The sequence below is a fragment of the Quercus suber genome, unplaced genomic scaffold (genome assembly GCF_002906115.3).
Source record: "Quercus suber isolate HL8 unplaced genomic scaffold, Cork oak 2.0 scaffold_25, whole genome shotgun sequence".
In the NCBI taxonomy this organism is placed as follows: Eukaryota; Viridiplantae; Streptophyta; class Magnoliopsida; order Fagales; family Fagaceae; genus Quercus; species Quercus suber.
Window position 1 is genome coordinate 2,215,346 of NW_027069490.1, and position 21,096 is coordinate 2,236,441.

At 33.3% G+C, this 21,096-nt stretch overlaps 2 protein-coding genes across 2 annotated transcripts; one reads left to right on the forward strand and one right to left on the reverse strand.

Moving 5' to 3' along the window:
- Window positions 1–849: 849 nt before the first annotated feature.
- On the forward strand, window positions 850–1,639 carry LOC136064894 (peptidyl-prolyl cis-trans isomerase PASTICCINO1-like). Its single transcript, XM_065767324.1, has 3 exons — window positions 850–984; window positions 1,064–1,135; window positions 1,228–1,639. Exons 1-3 carry the CDS (start codon window positions 931–933, stop codon window positions 1,495–1,497), a joined length of 396 nt encoding a protein of 131 aa, XP_065623396.1. The 5' UTR covers window positions 850–930; the 3' UTR covers window positions 1,498–1,639.
- A 2,149-nt stretch (window positions 1,640–3,788) lies between these two features.
- On the reverse strand, window positions 3,789–20,279 carry LOC112005645 (peptidyl-prolyl cis-trans isomerase PASTICCINO1). Its single transcript, XM_065767334.1, has 21 exons — window positions 20,120–20,279; window positions 19,791–19,879; window positions 19,280–19,364; window positions 18,928–18,997; window positions 18,446–18,543; window positions 17,947–18,069; window positions 17,443–17,475; window positions 16,295–16,353; window positions 16,081–16,165; window positions 15,609–15,767; window positions 14,213–14,270; window positions 11,725–11,873; window positions 11,386–11,483; window positions 11,141–11,210; window positions 10,413–10,472; window positions 7,753–7,809; window positions 5,992–6,060; window positions 5,767–5,844; window positions 4,659–4,760; window positions 4,508–4,579; window positions 3,789–4,415 (listed from the first exon to the last, which is right to left on the reverse strand). Exons 2-21 carry the CDS (start codon window positions 19,862–19,864, stop codon window positions 4,146–4,148), a joined length of 1,869 nt encoding a protein of 622 aa, XP_065623406.1. The 5' UTR covers window positions 19,865–19,879; window positions 20,120–20,279; the 3' UTR covers window positions 3,789–4,145.
- Window positions 20,280–21,096: the final 817 nt, after the last annotated feature.

The window sequence follows — 21,096 nt, forward strand, 5'->3', positions numbered from 1 at the left end:
AAATTATAAATAAAGGAGTCACGCCATTTATTGAACAAATAAACCATTGCATATAAGTTTGGGGCAAGAAAAAGAGTCCTTCTGCCTCCCTTCATCTCCCTCTTGGGAAGACAGTGATAAGATGTGTGTGGAGCTTAATCTACTGTGTTGGTTATATTGGTCCCCCAGCCCAATGATGTCCGTACAATTTTGGAGGGTATTTCTGGTATTTAAGAATGCATTAGAATCCCTAGTAACAGCGGAATAGAGCGGTATATATACCTACGATCACTATTACTTATTTTGGTAAGCCATCATAATAAAAAACTGTACCAACTCCTTTGTAACTTTAGTTTGGGTGAAACACACAATTGGTTAGCGATCACGTCTTATGAAGCAGAGGTCACTAATTTGAATCTCTCCTTTCCCCCTCCCCTTGGGACCGCACTTTCTAAGAACCAAAAGTTTTGGGTGAACCATGTAAATCTGGTCTTGTGTGTGCTTTGATCTTTTCTTTTGATTTTATTTTTGTTGGTTGCTCCTCACAGATATCAAGTTAGGTTTCTCGTTTCCTAACAGACAATTATATATAAGTTGTTAAAAATTAAGTGCTTGGGCTGCAAACAAGAAATGCTTAGCTTTTGCTTTATCACCCTCTAATGTTATACATGACAATTAACCTTAGTAGATTTAATTGATTGGTGAATGAATGGAAGCAGTATCTAATGAGTTGTAATTAATTAGAAATTTTTCCCATCTAAATTTTAAAGAAACCCAGCATGCTTATAAGTGTTAAACTGTCGTGATGTATATGTTTAACTAGTTTTTGTAACTGCTCTCACAGGCCAAGGTTAATTATCTTGAGTTTTGTTTTTGATATATTTTCCTGATGGAACGATGTAGGTTTTAGATGCAAACCATGCACACGTAAAGGCTCTTTACCGTCGTGGAATGGCCTACATGGCAGCTGGAGATTTTGAGGAAGCAAGGGCTGATTTCAAAATGGTAATGCTTATTATTTACCTTAGTAGTTGAGCATTAAATTCTGGACCCTATTATAAAAGTTGTTTCTGGATGCTACTAGATGATGAAAGTCGACAAGTTATCTGAAGCTGATGCAACAGCTGCTCTTCTTAAACTAAAACAGGAGGAGCAGGTGAGTTGAAACACCGTCAAATTTCCTATTTACAAATTGAGATGGAGTTTAAATGCTTTATACCGTACTATATGTCATCATTTGATATGCAGGAAGTAGAGAAGAAGGCTCGGAAACAATTTAAAGGATTATTTGACAAGAAACCAGGGGAAATCGCTGTTGCTGGATCCGAAGATAAAGAAGATAATGATACAGGTGAAAACCCTAACAATTTTGATAAGGAGGATTCGGATGCAGATAATTCAGAGGAATCACGTGAAGCTGAAGCTGATGCTGATCAAATGGGTTGGTTCTCCCGCATCTGGCCTACTGGTGGAAGACTATTTTCAGCTCTTGGGCTGCAAAGATGTTCTATATTATGATTTTTGTATCAAACTAATCCTGGGGTTAGGACATCTTACTTGTGATCCATTGGCTACAGTGGAGCTGGGGGTAGTACAAAAAAGATCATAGTGTAGTTACCATATATATACCAAGAAATAGAAAGTAGCAAATTAATGATTATCCTATCCGTCTTTGGCACTTTTTTAGATTTAAGTATTCGAATAAGAACTGGTAGTGGTAGATAGATTTCAGAGTTGGGTGACGGATTTCTTCGTCTTCTACTAGTTTTAAGCTCCTAATGCCAGATACCTTGAATTTGTAAATTAGTAAATTACCCCGTACAATTTTTTCACATGGACTAAAATACCCCATCAACATTTTCAACAATTACACAATCATGTCTACCCAAAAATACTCTAAAATGGGATTGAAGCAGAGATTGTCTCTCTCCTATACCAATGTTGGAATTTTCATTATCATAAATATTGGTCAGAATTAGGCCCGCTTAATGTATTTTGGGATCTAAAGTGGTAACTTTATGTGAGTCGGTTTTTTTTTTTTTTTAAATAAAATATATATTAATTAAACAATATTTACTTATCTTTTGATATCTTAATATTTTTACTGTTTAAAATCTAGTTTTCTTGTTTTTTAAGATACAAAATTGCTAATGAAGTTAGTTTACTAAACTTTTCAATTGAATTTTTTTTTACTATTAAAACTAGGTTTTCTGTTTTTTAAGATACAAAATTGCAATGAAGTTTTTGTATTCAAATTCACTAACAACTTTCAATTTATATTATGATTAATCCATTTAATCTTATGACATAGTTAACCTTAAATAGGATTATAAAAGGGAGAGCAGCAACTAGAGTGGTGTTCAAGAAAAAAAGAATTCGAGTTCAAAATCAAGAGGGAGAGAAAGTGTATTTTTTTTTTTTTTTGGCATTTTTTTATAGAGATAGTCATTGTCTCTCTCTTGTAAATGTTGAATTTCAGTAATGAACTTGGATAATAAATTTGATTAGAAAACTATTAATTTTGCTAGGAGACAAAGCATTGTTCACCTTCCATGTGTTTGGGAGATTGGAAAATTTACACTTAAACTGCCAAAAATAAAGTAAAACATATTAACATAGTCACAACATTTGAAAATGTTATTCTTTAAAAATAATATTTACTGATTGCAACAGTGTAAGATATGGGTTCTTTTTCCCTTTAAGGGCTCCAGGTCATTGCCAAAATGGCCTAGGGTTCAGCCTTGAATCCTCTTATATTTTCCCATGACATTCCCAAGAACTTGAAATTGATTTCATTGTGGTTCTATATAACCATTTGATACTATAATCAAAGTACAAACATGATTAAAGAGTACTTATTTGGTACTCTGGGAATAATGGTTTCTCTAACGTAGTAGTGGGTATTACTAATTCAATTCATGGTAGTATCTACAATGTATGTGAGGGAACATGATTCTCTCCATTTTTTAAAAAAAATTTTAAAAATTATGTTAAGAATTCATTAGTTGGGAGAGAGGGAATTTGAATTCTAGAAGTCTCTGTTGAAAACATTAAAAAAAAAATGTCAACTGAGCTACAAGATTCTTAGAGATACTCTCCATTTCAAGTAAAAGAGTCCATTTCATGTAAGAGCCATTTCATGGTTAAGATTTGATTTCTTGAATCTAACAATATATAAACATGGACTTGGATAACCATTTTAAAATTTAATTTGAACCATGATCCACTCAATTGGAGAGGTGGAGCATTACTCCTAGAGTATTGAATACTTATTCCCTAATTTTATATAATAATAATAATAAAATAAAAAAAAAAAAAAAAAAAAAAAAAAAAAAGCGAATGAATTTTTAGGTTGGAACAAAAATTTCTACTTAACTTTGTTATGCATGGGAAATTTGGAAGAGACAATCTAGTTATGTATTTTCTCCTGGATGTTATGAGTTTGATACAAATATTTGACCTTGGTTTGTTATTAATGACCTTGAAATGAAAAGAAAAACAAATTCTCCCTCTCTAATCTCTAATCTCTTTCAAAAATCTCAAACCCCTTTCAGATAATGGCAACTTCACCGATATTAATGAAAAATATTAAGATATCAAAAGATAAGTAAATATTGTTTAATTAATATATATTTTATTTAAAAAAAAAAAAAAACCGACTCACATAAAGTTACCACTTTAGATCCCAAAATACATTAAGCGGGCCTAATTCTGACCAATATTTATGATAATGAAAATTCCAACATTGGTATAGGAGAGAGACAATCTCTGCTTCAATCCCATTTTAGAGTATTTTTGGGTAGACATGATTGTGTAATTGTTGAAAATGTTGATGGGGTATTTTAGTCCATGTGAAAAAATTGTACGGGGTAATTTACTAATTTACAAATTCAAGGTATCTGGCATTAGGAGCTTAAAACTAGTAGAAGACGAAGAAATCCGTCACCCAACTCTGAAATCTATCTACCACTACCAGTTCTTATTCGAATACTTAAATCTAAAAAAGTGCCAAAGACGGATGGGATAATCATTTATTTGCTACTTTCTATTTCTTGGTATATATATGGTGGCTACACTATGATCTTTTTTGTACTATCCCCAGCTCCACTGTAGCCAATGGATCACAAGTAAGATGTCCTAACCCCAGGATTAGTTTGATACAAAAATCATAATATAGAACATCTTTGCAGCCCAAGAGCTGAAAATAGTCTTCCACCAGTAGGCCAGATGCGGGAGAACCAACCCATTTGATCAGCATCAGCTTCAGCTTCACGTGATTCCTCTGAATTATCTGCATCCGAATCCTCCTTATCAAAATTGTTAGGGTTTTCACCTGTATCATTATCTTCTTTATCTTCAGATCCAGCAACAGCGATTTCCCCTGGTTTCTTGTCAAATAATCCTTTAAATTGTTTCCGAGCCTTCTTCTCTACTTCCTGCATATCAAATGATGACATATAGTACGGTATAAAGCATTTAAACTCCATCTCAATTTGTAAATAGGAAATTTGACGGTGTTTCAACTCACCTGCTCCTTCTGTTTTAGTTTAAGAAGAGCAGCTGTTGCATCAGCTTCAGATAACTTGTCGACTTTCATCATCTAGTAGCATCCAGAAACAACTTTTATAATAGGGTCCAGAATTTAATGCTCAACTACTAAGGTAAATAATAAGCATTACCATTTTGAAATCAGCCCTTGCTTCCTCAAAATCTCCAGCTGCCATGTAGGCCATTCCACGACGGTAAAGAGCCTTTACGTGTGCATGGTTTGCATCTAAAACCTACATCGTTCCATCAGGAAAATATATCAAAAACAAAACTCAAGATAATTAACCTTGGCCTGTGAGAGCAGTTACAAAAACTAGTTAAACATATACAACACAACAGTTTAACACTTATAAGCATGCTGGGTTTCTTTAAAATTTAGATGGGAGAAATTTCTAATTAATTACAACTCATTAGATACTGCTTCCATTCATTCACCAATCAATTATATCTACTAAGGTTAATTGTCATGTATAACATTAGAGGGTGATAAAGCAAAAGCTAAGCATTTCTTGTTTGCAGCCCAAGCACTTAATTTTTAACAACTTATATATAATTGTCTGTTAGGAAACGAGAAACCTAACTTGATATCTGTGAGGAGCAACCAACAAAAATAAAATCAAAAGAAAAGATCAAAGCACACACAAGACCAGATTTACATGGTTCACCCAAAACTTTTGGTTCTTAGAAAGTGCGGTCCCAAGGGGAGGGGGAAAGGAGAGATTCAAATTAGTGACCTCTGCTTCATAAGACGTGATCGCTAACCAATTGTGTGTTTCACCCAAACTAAAGTTACAAAGGAGTTGGTACAGTTTTTTATTATGATGGCTTACCAAAATAAGTAATAGTGATCGTAGGTATATATACCGCTCTATTCCGCTGTTACTAGGGATTCTAATGCATTCTTAAATACGAGAAATACCCTCCAAAATTGTACGGACATCATTGGGCTGGGGGACCAATATAACCAACACAGTAGATTAAGCTCCACACACATCTTATCACTGTCTTCCCAAGAGGGAGATGAAGGGAGGCAGAAGGACTCTTTTTCTTGCCCCAAACTTATATGCAATGGTTTATTTGTTCAATAAATGGCGTGACTCCTTTATTTATAATTTATTTTTTTTATAAGTAACGTAAGAAATTTTATACTCCTTTTGCAAATGCTAAGCACTGATTTCTTCACAGTTTTCCCCGATAAAATAAACATGCCTACTCACATTTTGAAGTCACTAAACATACCTTATTGCAGGTCTCGATGGACTTTCTGCATTCTCCCAGTTTCAGTTGGCATGCAGCCACATTCAAATGTAATAGATTCTTCAAAAAAATAAAAAAGGACAATTGATCTCAGAAAGTTATCCAACTTGAATATAGAGTGCTAAAGTGGTAGAAAATGAGTAAATCAAGAATCAAACATCGCAGTTCCATTACATCCTAAATGGAAAGAACAAAAAAGAAAATTACTCTTGCATTTACAAACTCCTTCCCTTCGTCATCATCTTGTGGATTGACATGGTTAAATTCCCGAAGTACCTGTATAGCAAATAACATATATGACAACTTGAAAGCACAATTGATATGTTTTAAACATATTAGAGCAGAAATTCTAGTTCTTGATTCAGAGGAATATGTTTAATATTGACAGAATCTACAAATTTTCATAAGTTTGTAAGAAAAATTATTTAAGAACTTTTGTTGATAAAGACATGCAAAATCAACTGTTTCCAAGGCATTAAATGCCAGGACATAGATCCCCTGAAAGCCTTAAATATTCTAGGTCACACAAACCAAATTATCACATAAAGGTTTCTTTGACCACAGAATAAATACTAGCCAAACTGGGCAAAAGGATTGCTAGCTATCAACAATTATGGTAACTAAAATGATAATTAAAATAGCTTGTAACGCCTACATATGCACAGGTGAATTGTAATTTTTATTTTTATTTTGAAAGTTTCTTAATGTAATTTTTTAAATTGTCATACATATCAAAAAAAAAAAAAATTTAAATTGTCATACAATGAATTCTATTAATGTTTATTACATCTTTCATGACATGGAAAAATATCATTGGCTTATCAAATTATCTACGAGCTATCAAAAGGATTCTATACTTTTATATTTGCTATATTTAAATTATATACACATTTCCATGTTCTAGGATTCTTTATCATTTCTTTGAATCATCAGGTTTAGACATTACTTTGGTGATTTTTAATTGTTTCAAAAATGTCAACAACATACCCTTTTTGCGATCTCTTTCTATCAAAGAATCATACAAATGGTTGATTTGATTCCTGAGTGATACAGTTTTGATTTTACCAATATTTGGGGGTTCCTCAATTTTCTCTCCCCCATAGAGGAAATAAGGTAATTAGATTGCATACTATATTTATATGCATCAAGAACAACCATTTCATCCTACACGCTTATTTTTTATTTTCCAATGGATTTACATCTTTAATTAATGGAAATTTTTTGATATAGCTCTGGTTGTTCGCTGTTCAAGAATTCTTGTTTAGGCAATTCATATCATTCATACATAAGTTCCATATAATCCCTTGCGTGCAACAGATCCTAGGAGAAAAGTGTTACTAATCCGCCACTTTGGCATCTTATTTAACAAAAAGGTGATATTATTCCCTCGTTGATCAAGAATTTTGATTTCAGGGAAGTATCATGATCATCCAATAAGTAATGAAATTTTAGTCATTAAGAAAATCTATTGAAAAGGCATAGTCGGCTATATGGAACATGCTAAATTTTTCATTGAAGTTTATACTTGAGTTCATGATAAGTTTTGGTCTTGAATTTGTATTAGTTTCAAACAGTTGAAAGTAATTTTGAATTGCTTGAAATAGTTTCAAATGGGTTGGAAGTACCTATGAATGGACTTGAAGTAGTCATAAATGGGATAAAAGTAGTTTCAAAATGGGTTAAAGAAGTTTTAATTTGAAGAGATATTTGGCAAAAACCTAAACGGGACTTGAATTCTAATTTGGGGTACTTGGCACAAAATTAGAGTGAATTATCTTAATCCTTTATTATTGAGCTTCCACTTTAATACATTATATAGATTTCAACATGAAAACAACAATTTCATCCCAAAAAGTTGGATGAGACTAATGCAAGTTTCCCTTTTGAAAGATTATTTCTACCAAAAGCATGAAACAGAATGGTCAACCCAACAAAATTACTCACAATATAAGGGGAAGAACATAATACCTTCTCATACTTTGCTTTAGCAAGTTCAAATTTTCCTTCTTTGAATAGCCTGTTCCCCTGACAATGAACAATAGCATCAAAGATCTAACTTGCCTTCGTCCTAAGATAAATACTCACCAAGTAATATTTAATGGGATTCGTCATCACAGAACAAGGATTAAACTGGGGTTCTATCAAAAACATGGGGCTCTATCGATAGACAACCCGGCACACATGTTCAACCATTGAACATATGCAAGTTTGGTGTGATAATGACATAGGACAAAACCAAAACTCGATGCAACAAAATTGAAAATAAAATAAAATAAAAATTCATCTAGGAGTTTGCAACACCAAAACGTTGCATTATAATCAAGAAAATAGTAAATTGTCTCCATAAAAGTACAATACCATGCTTATACAGACTACTTAAACTAAACCTAATTCTAGTTAGTAAACCCTAATTCTAATTGACTTGGGAAGTCTCAATTATTAAATTTGCGCTTCACCTACCATTCTCCCATACTTACTAAAAAAAAAATTTTGAAGTCTTGAATGTTAAGGATTATGGCTCTAGATACTTGCTTTAGTTCTGGAATCACCTTTGATAGCACTGAGAAAAAAGAAGGCTTATCTTCCACCAAATCATTGAATTCTTCTAGAATTACAAAACACAATGTGGAATAAGCATTGCAACAGTTAGAGCCTTATCCTGAACCACAAAAAGCAACATTGTATCTAAGTTTCCACTTCATCCAGCTTTTTATCTTCATGCACCTTAGAGGATTGATCAATAACAAATGCATCAAACTCATATTCCATATGTGCACCCTTGCGGAACTTTATCCTCATCAAGTAGTGAGAAATCTTCCTTCACTGTGATATGTGATGTATCTTTCTCTTCAACAGGCTTTATTATATCTGCTATGCATAGTTCAAATATTTCACCTTACTGTTTAGTCTTTAGCACTAAATTTAAAGCAGCATTTGCTTGTACTTGTACTTCTATTTCAGCAAAAAGTTTTGGTGGCCCAACATTATTATCTCAATTTATGAAACTTTACCTTCAAGGTTATTGGGCAGCCCTTGGATGGAAGCTATCATTATGTCTAATGGGATATTCTGTTGGCCATACCTTCTAATGTGCTTATCTAACTTTGCAAATATGTTCTAGACAATTTTCACGAGCTTCTCTAGGGTTTGGTCCATGGTAGATTAATCAAAAGTGGCAACTGGTGGTGTGTTTGGGTTCGGCTAGGTCAGGTAAAAGGATTTTTTTTAATGGTTTTGGTCGGACAAATGGCTTTAAGTTTTTTTTATCAGGTAAAGCATAACTAGGCTTGACATGGCTTATTTATGTATGAGTCAGATTTAAGGGCTTTTAAGTTTTCTGTTTAAGTGGGTCAGGCCCAGAGTCAAGGTTTTCATATAGGTCAAGTCTTTGAAATACGAGGGGTATGTGTGACTTCGGAGGTTTATAACCTAGTGACAACAATTCTTGGACATAGCAATTCGGAACTGGGAAGCACAGGGATGTCGGTGGTGGTATGCAAAGCAATCTGGCGAAATTTTAACAACAAAGCAATATGCATGGACCAAGGGTAACGGCGATAGGACAATACTAACAGATTCGCATTGTGGTGGTCCTTGCAGTGGTGTGGTTTGGCAACAACGGGCAACAAGGCTTCCAGGGGAAACTTGGTGGCAATGAATTTCTGATGGGACAGTAATGGACCAGGGGCAACGACCAAGACATGAGAAATCTTTGTCACCAATCAATGTTGAGGGAAGGGGGTTCACAACAGGCATTAGGATTCATGGTTGTACTGGGGTTGATGAAAACAAGTTGATGGATTGAAGGAAGCTTGAGATTGTTAGTTTGGGGTCTTCCAAGATTGGTGATTTTGCTTTTTGGTGGATTGCGCTGTAAGGGATTTGGTGATTGAACAGGTTTCGGCCTGGGTGTGGATTGATGATCAAGCTTGTGGTGATTAGGTCGCGACAGCTAGATAGTGATTGTTTTTGGTTTTGTTGATGGTGGCGGGATGGTTAAGGAAGAAGATAGTTGGTGTCAGATAGGGTGGGTTTATAACAACGAATTTTTCTTTTTCAACTCTAGTTGTGACCCACAGCAATACTTCAAATGGGACAGAATTTTGCTCTGATACCAAATTGTGAAGCAAGACAAAAACAAAACTTTGATGCTACACAAAAATTGAAAAACATAAAACAATAAAAATATATCCTAGGAGTTGGCACCAAGGGTTGGCTGAGGAAAAACTCTAAACTGTTGGAAAACTTCCAAGATAATTTTTTTATTAATCAAGCAAACTGTCAACTGACTCCATAGGAGCAGAATACTCCTTTTATATAAGCTACTAAAACCAAACCCCAACTCTAGTTGACTTAGGAAGCCCTAATTCTCATTTACTTGGGAAATTCCAATTATTGAATTACAAAAATATCCTTGACTCTAGAAAATTAAGTACGAATAATATAATTAACTAAGACCAAGAACAAAATCCTCTTGACCAATAAAAACACAACTGACTTCCAAAAAATTAAATAAAACTTATTTTAATCAATATTTCTTTGCGCTTCCAGCATCAAATAAGTTGTGTTAAAACATCAAATAAGAGCTAGATAGCTAGATGCAGAAAAATTATAAGTTAAAAACATACTGTGAGTCTTATCTTCTCCGCATCATCCATTATACTTTTGAAGTTCAAACCAGTCCAATCCTGCAATGTGGATTCAAATCATGTATATGGTTCAATAAAATTGACGCAATATAAGTATCAGATGCTTCATCAATTAACCCAGATAAAGATCCTGAAACACTCATGGTTCAATCAGGAAAGGAACCTCAAAACTCATAGCACCAACCATAATTAGATTATAGGTCCAACTCTCTTAAAGCAACTAAAAAGTGATAATTAACACTCAATATGCACCTACTTCCAATGAATTTTAAAGGCAAAAGCTCATTTGAAGACAAAATCTAATAGGAATTTCCTGTCGTGAATAGTTTCTACATATGATGAAAAAGACAACTTAAAATTAGATAGATTCCCCCTCTACTATCCGTATTGATTGTAATGCTCCCTAGCCTGTTTTGTTTTTGTTCTTCCTCTTGTGGTAACCAAAAAAAAAAAATAGATAGATTCATATTTTGGATATCCAAGATTCCAAATGACCACTCAACAAGTTCACATCCGTAAGTAAAAACTAGTCTGATGGTCAACAATAGCACTTCCTCAGCCATCTTAGAATATATGCAACAATGACAACCATTGCAAACAGATTTTGAATCAAGTGCATTTATTTATTTATTTTAAAAGGAAGATATCTCACATTCTTAACCAACCCCCCCCACCCAACAAAAAAAAGAGGGTATTTTATAGATTACCTTTGGCATCTCAAAACCAAGAAGTTCAATTTCCCATTGAACATGAGCACCTTCAGGAACATTAGCTGGCCTGATCGTGTAGGGAAAAAGTTGGTCATAAAATTTGAAGTGGAAGAAAGAAGAAGACAGACATGATGAATTGAGGATAAAAACAAAAATCACACTCTAGATCTGCATTACTATAAATACATTTTTTGGCAAAACAGTAACTATCAAAGAAGGTAAACTCGATTTTTGAAAGTAACCTTGGGAACTTGTCGTATGCATAATCAGGTGGACATGTGACAAGAGCTATCTCACCAGGCAGCATCAAACGAACACACATTTCAAAGCCCTCGGGTACCTGGCATACAAAACTAGATTTTCATTCAATTGAATTGAATTGCAGAAGCAAGGGCTTAGAAAAACTTTGTGAAATTTGTGTGATGGGGCATTGGTGGTTGGTTGATTGATATGATAATTTGATCACCAATGCTTTGAAAAAGACAATATATATATATATATATATATGCACACACATATATTCAATGCAAATAGATTCACCACTTGAAAATAAAAAAAGATAGAATTATCTATACACTCACAAGCCCTTCTCCAGAACTGAACTCTAAAGGCTGATCATTGTTATCAACTCTTGTATCATAGAAGACCCTCCTTTCACCATCAAGAAGCATGCCCTTGTAATGGACACGTAATAGACTGTCATGAAGAGGGCAATCCATCGGAAAGTCACCTAATTGTTTCAAACAATTAAGAAAAGCATCATGTTATGATTCATAAAATAATAAATATAAATAGTACAGCCATGTATTAGATCGTAGAAGAATATTATTAGAAAATGAAACATAGAGAGAGAAGGGAAAGAAGCTCAAATGAAAGCAGTAAATGGAACCTAAACTATGTAAAAACAGAAAAATCATATAGATCCCTTAGTCGTACTTATCAACCAAAAAAAAAAAAATTTTGTTACCAACAAATACTAATCCTAATTGGAAAAGAGAAAATTCTGAAACCCAACCTTTCCCATCACGAATTCGGCGTTTTATTAGGCGCCCATCTCCAAGCATGTCCCGCACCTGTCAATGCATAAGCAAAATCACCTTTTTCATTAGAAATCCAGCTAGGTTCTTTTGTCTGATATCTGGGGGTGAACTTGATAAATACTGAATCAAACTACATGACATGTGATGTAGAAATAGAACAGTAAGATAAATAAATAAAGCATCATAAAATAAGACTTCAAACTGAAAGAAAGATCCTAAGAACTTGTTTGGTAATGTTTTCCAAAAAAGAAAAAAAATAAATAAATAAAAACACTGATCTCAGAAATGTGTTTTTTGGAATAAAAATGAAGAACACTTTTCTAATGTTTTTAAGTCAAAATACAATAGGAAAACAGTGTTCAGAGGACCAAAAACAAAGAACATGTTTGGAATAATTGTAATTATTGTGTTCAATTCTCCTAACGGTGGACTGCATAACAACTGATTCAATTGAAAGGGAGAATTATGAAACTTAACCTAGAGAATCAATCTACTAAGTGAAATGATTCAACAAATTGTAACACTCTTGCTTCATTATCAATCTTCTGGTAACAAACCGACTCAAGAATTACGGGAACCATTTAAAAAAAGGAATAGGACAGATTAAAGGATATGGCAAACTGTTCTGAACAACTGGATACCATCGAAATGATAATGGAGAAGATAGTGAAATGATAAATTGAGCAGAAAAAGGGAAAAAGGAAGGGGGAAAAATCAATTTAAAACTAGATTATGGAGAAAGAGGAGAAGATTTAAAAAATAAATTAAAATCACTAGGAGTGTATAAGACTATAAGGTGAAATCAACAGGAGCAGCTTCACCTTTGTTGATTACTTGATTAGGGCAAGAAGATAGGGAAGGAGCATTTTCATATGACCCATGGTAAATTGCACTGGGCACTCAAGCGTGCAGTTTTCTCAGTGTTTTCAGGTGTTCCCAAACCAACTTTCTCAGAAATATTCAAAAAGATGTTCACTGTTTTCCCCTGATATTGCATCTTTGCAAAGAACATCTAAGCCAAACATGTTTTTTAAAGCAGAGAAGTTGTTTTGTTTTTAAAACCAGAACAGTTACCAAACAATGCCTAATATTTCACCAAAAATGGGGATATTTATCATTTAATTTTTCACCTTGAAGCACATGACAAAATATTCAGAACAACTCATTAGATTCAAGAAAAAAGAGAAAAAGTTGTTCCTGTTAAAACATGTGATACACCTTTGCAAGAAAAGACATCATCTCCAATCCACCAAACTATAAGTGGTTGCAAATTAAAGACTTGTAAGTTCAAGACCTCATTTGTTATAACAAAGATTTACATACAGATAGATTAAGGAACTCTATGATTTGCAAGGAGGAAGAACCTCAGACCTGAATGAAGTGGACAAGCTCCACCTCAAAGTGTACTTCTTCAAAACTTTCTATCACAGGGATCAATGGGGATTGAGTTAGGTACTGACTGGTGACATATACTATTGCCTTCTCTCCACGTGTCATTGTTCCGATTCCCATCTCAAGACCTTTAGGTACCTAATTTATACACGAACAATGATGAAAACCATATAGAAAAGGAGCATAAATTACATGACAGAAAAAAATAGTAGTTTCCTCTAAAGCTATGCCAAATGGAGATAGTTTTCTATTCAGCTAAAAAATTCGATATTTTCCTAAGTTTATCTCAACAAATAAGTACAGTATGTTGAATTAAAACAGAGATAGAAAATATAAAACTCAGCAAATATTAGACACATCAGAAAATTCTAATAATGCACATTATTTCACTAAGAAAACTAAGCACACCAAGCAAATCGAAGAAGTAAATTACGAGAGATGTCTTACTCACCTCGGATTTTCCAAAAGTAAAGAAATATGGTTCTCCTTCCATATGTGACAGAATCAATTTGCCATCACCAGTCTTTGCAGAAATCCTGGAAACAATCATACACAACTAGATAAAAAAAAAAAAAAAAAAAATTGTTACCAACAAATACTAATCCTAATTGGAAAAGAGAAAATTCTGAAACCCAACCTTTCCCATCACGAATTCGGCGTTTTATTAGGCGCCCATCTCCAAGCATGTCCCGCACCTGTCAATGCATAAGCAAAATCACCTTTTTCATTAGAAATCCAGCTAGGTTCTTTTGTCTGATATCTGGGGGTGAACTTGATAAATACTGAATCAAACTACATGACATGTGATGTAGAAATAGAACAGTAAGATAAATAAATAAAGCATCATAAAATAAGACTTCAAACTGAAAGAAAGATCCTAAGAACTTGTTTGGTAATGTTTTCCAAAAAAGAAAAAAAATAAATAAATAAAAACACTGATCTCAGAAATGTGTTTTTTGGAATAAAAATGAAGAACACTTTTCTAATGTTTTTAAGTCAAAATACAATAGGAAAACAGTGTTCAGAGGACCAAAAACAAAGAACATGTTTGGAATAATTGTAATTATTGTGTTCAATTCTCCTAACGGTGGACTGCATAACAACTGATTCAATTGAAAGGGAGAATTATGAAACTTAACCTAGAGAATCAATCTACTAAGTGAAATGATTCAACAAATTGTAACACTCTTGCTTCATTATCAATCTTCTGGTAACAAACCGACTCAAGAATTACGGGAACCATTTAAAAAAAGGAATAGGACAGATTAAAGGATATGGCAAACTGTTCTGAACAACTGGATACCATCGAAATGATAATGGAGAAGATAGTGAAATGATAAATTGAGCAGAAAAAGGGAAAAAGGAAGGGGGAAAAATCAATTTAAAACTAGATTATGAAGAAAGAGGAGAAGATTTAAAAAATAAATTAAAATCACTAGGAGTGTATAAGACTATAAGGTGAAATCAACAGGAGCAGCTTCACCTTTGTTGATTACTTGATTAGGGCAAGAAGATAGGGAAGGAGCATTTTCATATGACCCATGGTAAATTGCACTGGGCACTCAAGTGTGCAGTTTTCTCAGTGTTTTCAGGTGTTCCCAAACCAACTTTCTCAGAAATATTCAAAAAGATGTTCACTGTTTTCCCCTGATATTGCATCTTTGCAAAGAACATCTAAGCCAAACATGTTTTTTAAAGCAGAGAAGATGTTTTGTTTTTAAAACCAGAACAGTTACCAAACAATGCCTAATATTTCACCAAAAATGGGGATATTTATCATTTAATTTTTCACCTTGAAGCACATGACAAAATATTCAGAACAACTCATTAGATTCAAGAAAAAAGAGAAAAAGTTGTTCCTGTTAAAACATGTGATACACCTTTGCAAGAAAAGACATCATCTCCAATCCACCAAACTATAAGTGGTTGCAAATTAAAGACTTGTAAGTTCAAGACCTCATTTGTTATAACAAAGATTTACATACAGATAGATTAAGGAACTCTATGATTTGCAAGGAGGAAGAACCTCAGACCTGAATGAAGTGGACAAGCTCCACCTCAAAGTGTACTTCTTCAAAACTTTCTATCACAGGGATCAATGGGGATTGAGTTAGGTACTGACTGGTGACATATACTATTGCCTTCTCTCCACGTGTCATTGTTCCGATTCCCATCTCAAGACCTTTAGGTACCTAATTTATACACGAACAATGATGAAAACCATATAGAAAAGGAGCATAAATTACAGGACAGAAAAAAATAGTAGTTTCCTCTAAAGCTATGCCAAATGGAGATAGTTTTCTATTCAGCTAAAAAATTCGATATTTTCCAAAGTTTATCTCAACAAATAAGTACAGTATGTTGAATTAAAACAGAGATAGAAAATATAAAACTCAGCAAATATTAGACACGTCAGAAAATTCTAATAATGCACATTATTTCACTAAGAAAACTAAGCACACCAAGCAAATCGAAGAAGTAAATTACGAGAGATGTCTTACTCACCTCGGATTTTCCAAAAGTAAAGAAATATGGTTCTCCTTCCATATGTGACAGAATCAATTTGCCATCACCAGTCTTTGCAGAAATCCTGGAAACAATCATACACAACTAGATAGTTAAAGCATTCCAATTGGCAGTTTAACAAAAATACAGCAGCAAATACACACACAAATATATATATATATATATATATATATGAGCAAGAATAAGTTCCTACCAAGCTTTTACTTCATAAGGTTCCCTTGGTGATTCCCAACCCTGCCCTTCATTTATTACCTGTTCATGTAGGAGTCTCTTAACACTATAGTTATTGCATTACTTACCAAAAAAAAAAGTGATATTGACATCACATTTATTTTTCTGGACAGAAGATTAAAATCATGAATATTACAAAATATAGAACATCCACTCGCGTGTATTTTTATTTTCATTTGGTGCAAAACATGTATAAAAATAACTAATGAAGAACTTGTTCACCATATTGAATTTTTGTTCCCTCAATTTTACAATCTAACAAGAAAATATTCAAAAATACTATCCTTGACCCAATAATATAGCAGATGAGAATGTCCTCAAGATTCTCCTTTCAATTCAAAATAAGAATAATGAGGCAATGTAACAATTCAGAACAGATACTCATTAGTGAACTAAAAAAGGAAGTTAAAAAACACACAAATTTAAAAGCTTTTGTGAGCATCCAACAGAATAGAGACAACCTTCTTATGCAGACAAAATAGTGTAGGAGATTAATCATAATGAAATTTTCACCGTTTTCATCATTTAAAAGCATATCAGATTCACAATATAGCTCCCTAAGGGGTGATTTGGAGGAGGATGGATAAATGCAAGGGGAAAATAGGGAGGATTTCGGTTTTGAGGATTGTTTGGTTGGGAGGGCGAAGGGGGGTGATTATGGTGGGGCTCATATGTTTTCTCCCTAGGTCCACCAAAATTGCATCTCCCCCTGATTTGGGAGAAAATGGGGGGAGGAGAGGGTGTATATGGGCAATTACCCATCTAATGTGCACTTTTTTTTTTTTTAACCCACTGTATGTTTTTTATTTAACCTCCATTTTTTTTTTCTTTTTTTTCTTATAAACTAATAATTTTTTTACGCAATATGGGCATGAGAGTAAATTTATACAAACTAAATTTTATATCCTCTATATTTTTTTCTCAACCAAATAAAAGAGTTTTCCATCTCTCTACTTTTTCATCCTCCCAACCAAACACATTAGGAAAAAAAAATAAATCTTTTTTCTATCCCCCAATTTTCCATCACCCCAACCAAACAGAACTTAACATAATAAGAAAATGCTCCTATCAAAATTACAGTAATGCAACAATTCATACAGTTGCCAATACCTTCTTTACAACTCCCAAATCATCACTTACAACCTGAAAATCAACACATTAATGAAAATCATGATTAGATCTAAATTTTAAGAGAAGTTGGATGCAATTTTTTTTTCTTCAAAAGTAGAATACGATGGAAAGACAGAAAATGGAGCTGTGGGGAAATGCTAGTGTGTGCGTGTGTGTGTTGTTAGAGAAGTAACACCAGAGGGAATCTACATGAAAGTTGGATACCATTATTAAACTACTCCTTAGATCTAAAATATCAAAATTAGGTATAATGTTGGTCAAAATATACCAATATTGGATTTTGGATATGAAGGCCCACCAATTGGAGGTCGGTGATCTTGAATAAATTCCAATGAACAGGATTGAAATTGAAAAAAATAACCCCATGTAATAATGAAATCAACATGTGTGGTACGCCAGAAGTACAGTTCAAAATGTTATGATTTTAAAGAAGAATAACATGCATCATGCCTATAATAAAGAATTGAAAGTGGACACTCATGCCTTGGCTTTGAAGAAATCTATCATCTCAATCTCAAAATGAAGTTCATCATCCTTCGGAAATTCATTGACAACCGAAACTGGACAATCATCCTCACCATAATGCACTTGAGGTTTCATCTTGAACTGAAACAACATTACCACCTTGAAGTAAGTTAAATATACAAGAATAATTTTTAGTTTTTGATAAAGTAAAATATACCAGCATAATCAAACCATCAATAAAATTAATTTTCACCCCCAAACAAATTCTGTATTTTTCTTTTATTTTTTTTAATTAAACTTGTCCATTGTAGAAGGTCCTTTTCCAGGAAATGAAGATAAAAGTTGTCAGATATGCCAGCTAAAAATGTAAAATTAGTGGATTAAAAAAAGCCACATGCTTTTCTTTAAATATGCAATGTGTAAAAAACATAATGACTAATTTGTACCATTCTTCGCCATATCTTTTGCCAATTATTTTGTGATATAAAGAGAGTTCAGGAAACTAAGAAAACATTACCATTGCCACTTCACCCTTTAACATTGTTGGAATTCCTTCTAGCAATCCCACTATCATCTTGCTTTTGCCCAAAACATGTCTTATTGGGGTACCCCTGCCTGTCACGTAGAAGTAAATATTTAATCCAGACAATAACTGTAGCAGAAGGCATTTTAACATTGAACTTAATTTAGTCAAGGCCAAATTATTAAAGTAGGAATTCTCGATATTGTGTAGGAGGCCAAGCCCTAAAGCATGGAGCAAAGAACTCAAATGCAAGGGTTAAAGCCATCATTAAAAATGTGTTTTGTACACTGATCACAAGAGTATAGAGCAGCCTATGCGAGATGATACAAAAATACCTGATCATGTTGGCATCAGTGGGCATAGGATAAAAAGGCAATAAATTTTGAAAATAAATATACCATATAGCCAGGAAAATAGATAAAAAGTGCTTTTCTAGTTTTGCCAGAATGTGCTTAGATGCATAAAATCATACTCACCTCCATTTTCTAATCTAGTAGATTCAACAACAACTCCATCCAATGTTCGAATGGTGCAATGATATATGACCTGCAAAATTTATAAACCAACTTAGATTTTTCTCACTTCACTTCCCAACTACAACCTCCAATAGCCCAAGTTCCCAATGATAATACAGCTACTCGAGTAGTATAAGACATCATTTCAATTGCAAGAATGTCCACTAAACAGGCTTTAAATATATAAATTCAATCATTTCCTGCCACTGAGATTCCCAAATTGAGCATATATAGTACTGCCAGTTAAACAGGTCACAAACATTTAAGATTAAAAAGAGCAACCAAGCACAGCTAGAGCAAAATAAATGAATACCTGATCACCATCTGAAGGCCTTGAATCACCCCCACCAGGTCTTATCAAAGCTTTCATCAAACTTCCAGGCACAATTTTCTTTCTCCTTTTCATCGCAAATAAAAACAAGTTTAAAATAGCATCTCACTCAAAATAATGAGGTTAGGATCAAGTTATACATGGTTCAAGTAACTCTTTGCAATGTTACACCAGTCCATAGCTTCTTTGTAGGATTAAATATTTTGAAAACCCAACGGTTGGATTTTACAAAATTTTGTTGCTCTTAATATATGTATGACAAATTTCGCGCTAATCAGATGCGATTCTTATCCATTCTACAAACTCGCGTTTTGTACTTCAAATTTAAACATTTTATAATGAGAAAGTTATTAATTTCCGATCATCTCGATATTTGGCAAGCATGAAAATGCAATTCCAGCAACAGATTTGTCAAAGTACTTCAGTGAAAATATATGGAGTAATGTAGCATCGCAAAGAATTACACTCATATATACATATAAACATAATGTACCTCTTCTCATCCTCAGTAGGTGGTTTCTTGTTCTGTGGTGCAACTTCCAGTTCTGCATCTTCGGCTACTGCCATAGCTAATCACCGTGGCTGCAAAATTGCAAACCAATTGATCAGAAACAACAAGAAACCCTAAGTGTTCCAGTTGCTTAGAAAGCTAAACGAAAGCCATTTTTTAAGTATTATATTAGCAGGTCACAATTTTTCATATAGCAGCATAATAAGCATAATTCAAATGGTTGGTGGTTTGGTTGGTTTTCTCGGTAACCAAACAGAAGAAGTGAAAATTTAACAGGAGAGAAAGAGTTCAAAATCGGAGATGAGAATTACCTGAAACGAAATTTGGAAAGTTGAAGAAGAAGAAGAAGAAGAAGAAGACAAATCGGGCCGATTGTTGCCGCAAAATCGTAAACTCAAACTATCCAACAGCGTCTGCGTCAGTTTGTTTTATAAAAGGAACAGTATTCATCACCGTTCATTTTAGTGATGGATTCTTGGGCGTATCGATTGACTCAGTAGTCGGTTGCCCACCATATTGCATCCCCAGTGCGGCGACACGTGGTGAGTCGTTACTATTTCATGTCTAACTAGACAAAGTTTAGTTATAACAAAACTAAATTACAATTTTATTTAATAAAATAAATATTACTACATATTTTGAAAATCTAACCATTGAACTGTATGTTCTTTATACTCTTAATATATAAGTTAAATTTTGTGTCAATCGGATATTATTTACAATATAATCTATAAGCTTATATTTTATGTATAATTTTAAACTACAAAAATTTGCAATTTAAACAATTTATTAATGACATAATTATTGATCTTTAATTTTTTTTAAATTTTTGCAAGTATAAAGAATATAAGAAGAATATGTAATCTAATAGTGAATTTATCGAAATTCACCTTCAATAAAAAAAATATTGAGTAAGGTTGTAGTCTAAGGGTACAACTAAATTTGTACCTAGACTTCGTCCAAAGTTAATTATGTTGCTCATATTTACTATTTAAAAAAAAAATCAATCTAGTTAGTTATTTATTATCAGATTAAAATACTAATTAGTTTTTTGTGTAAGTCAGGATTGAATCCCAAATCTTTTATTCAATTATTAGAAACTTTATTAGTTGTGCTAATTATAACTCGTTTATATTTACTATTTTAAACATATAATTCTTTCACTTCTACAATAATATGCAAGAGCAAGATTTAAGTATAGTACTTAAACGATGTTCCTTAAGATTCTGCCTTATGATTTTTTTCTCATGAGATAGAAGTATAATTTTAGTTGAGTAGCCACATGATT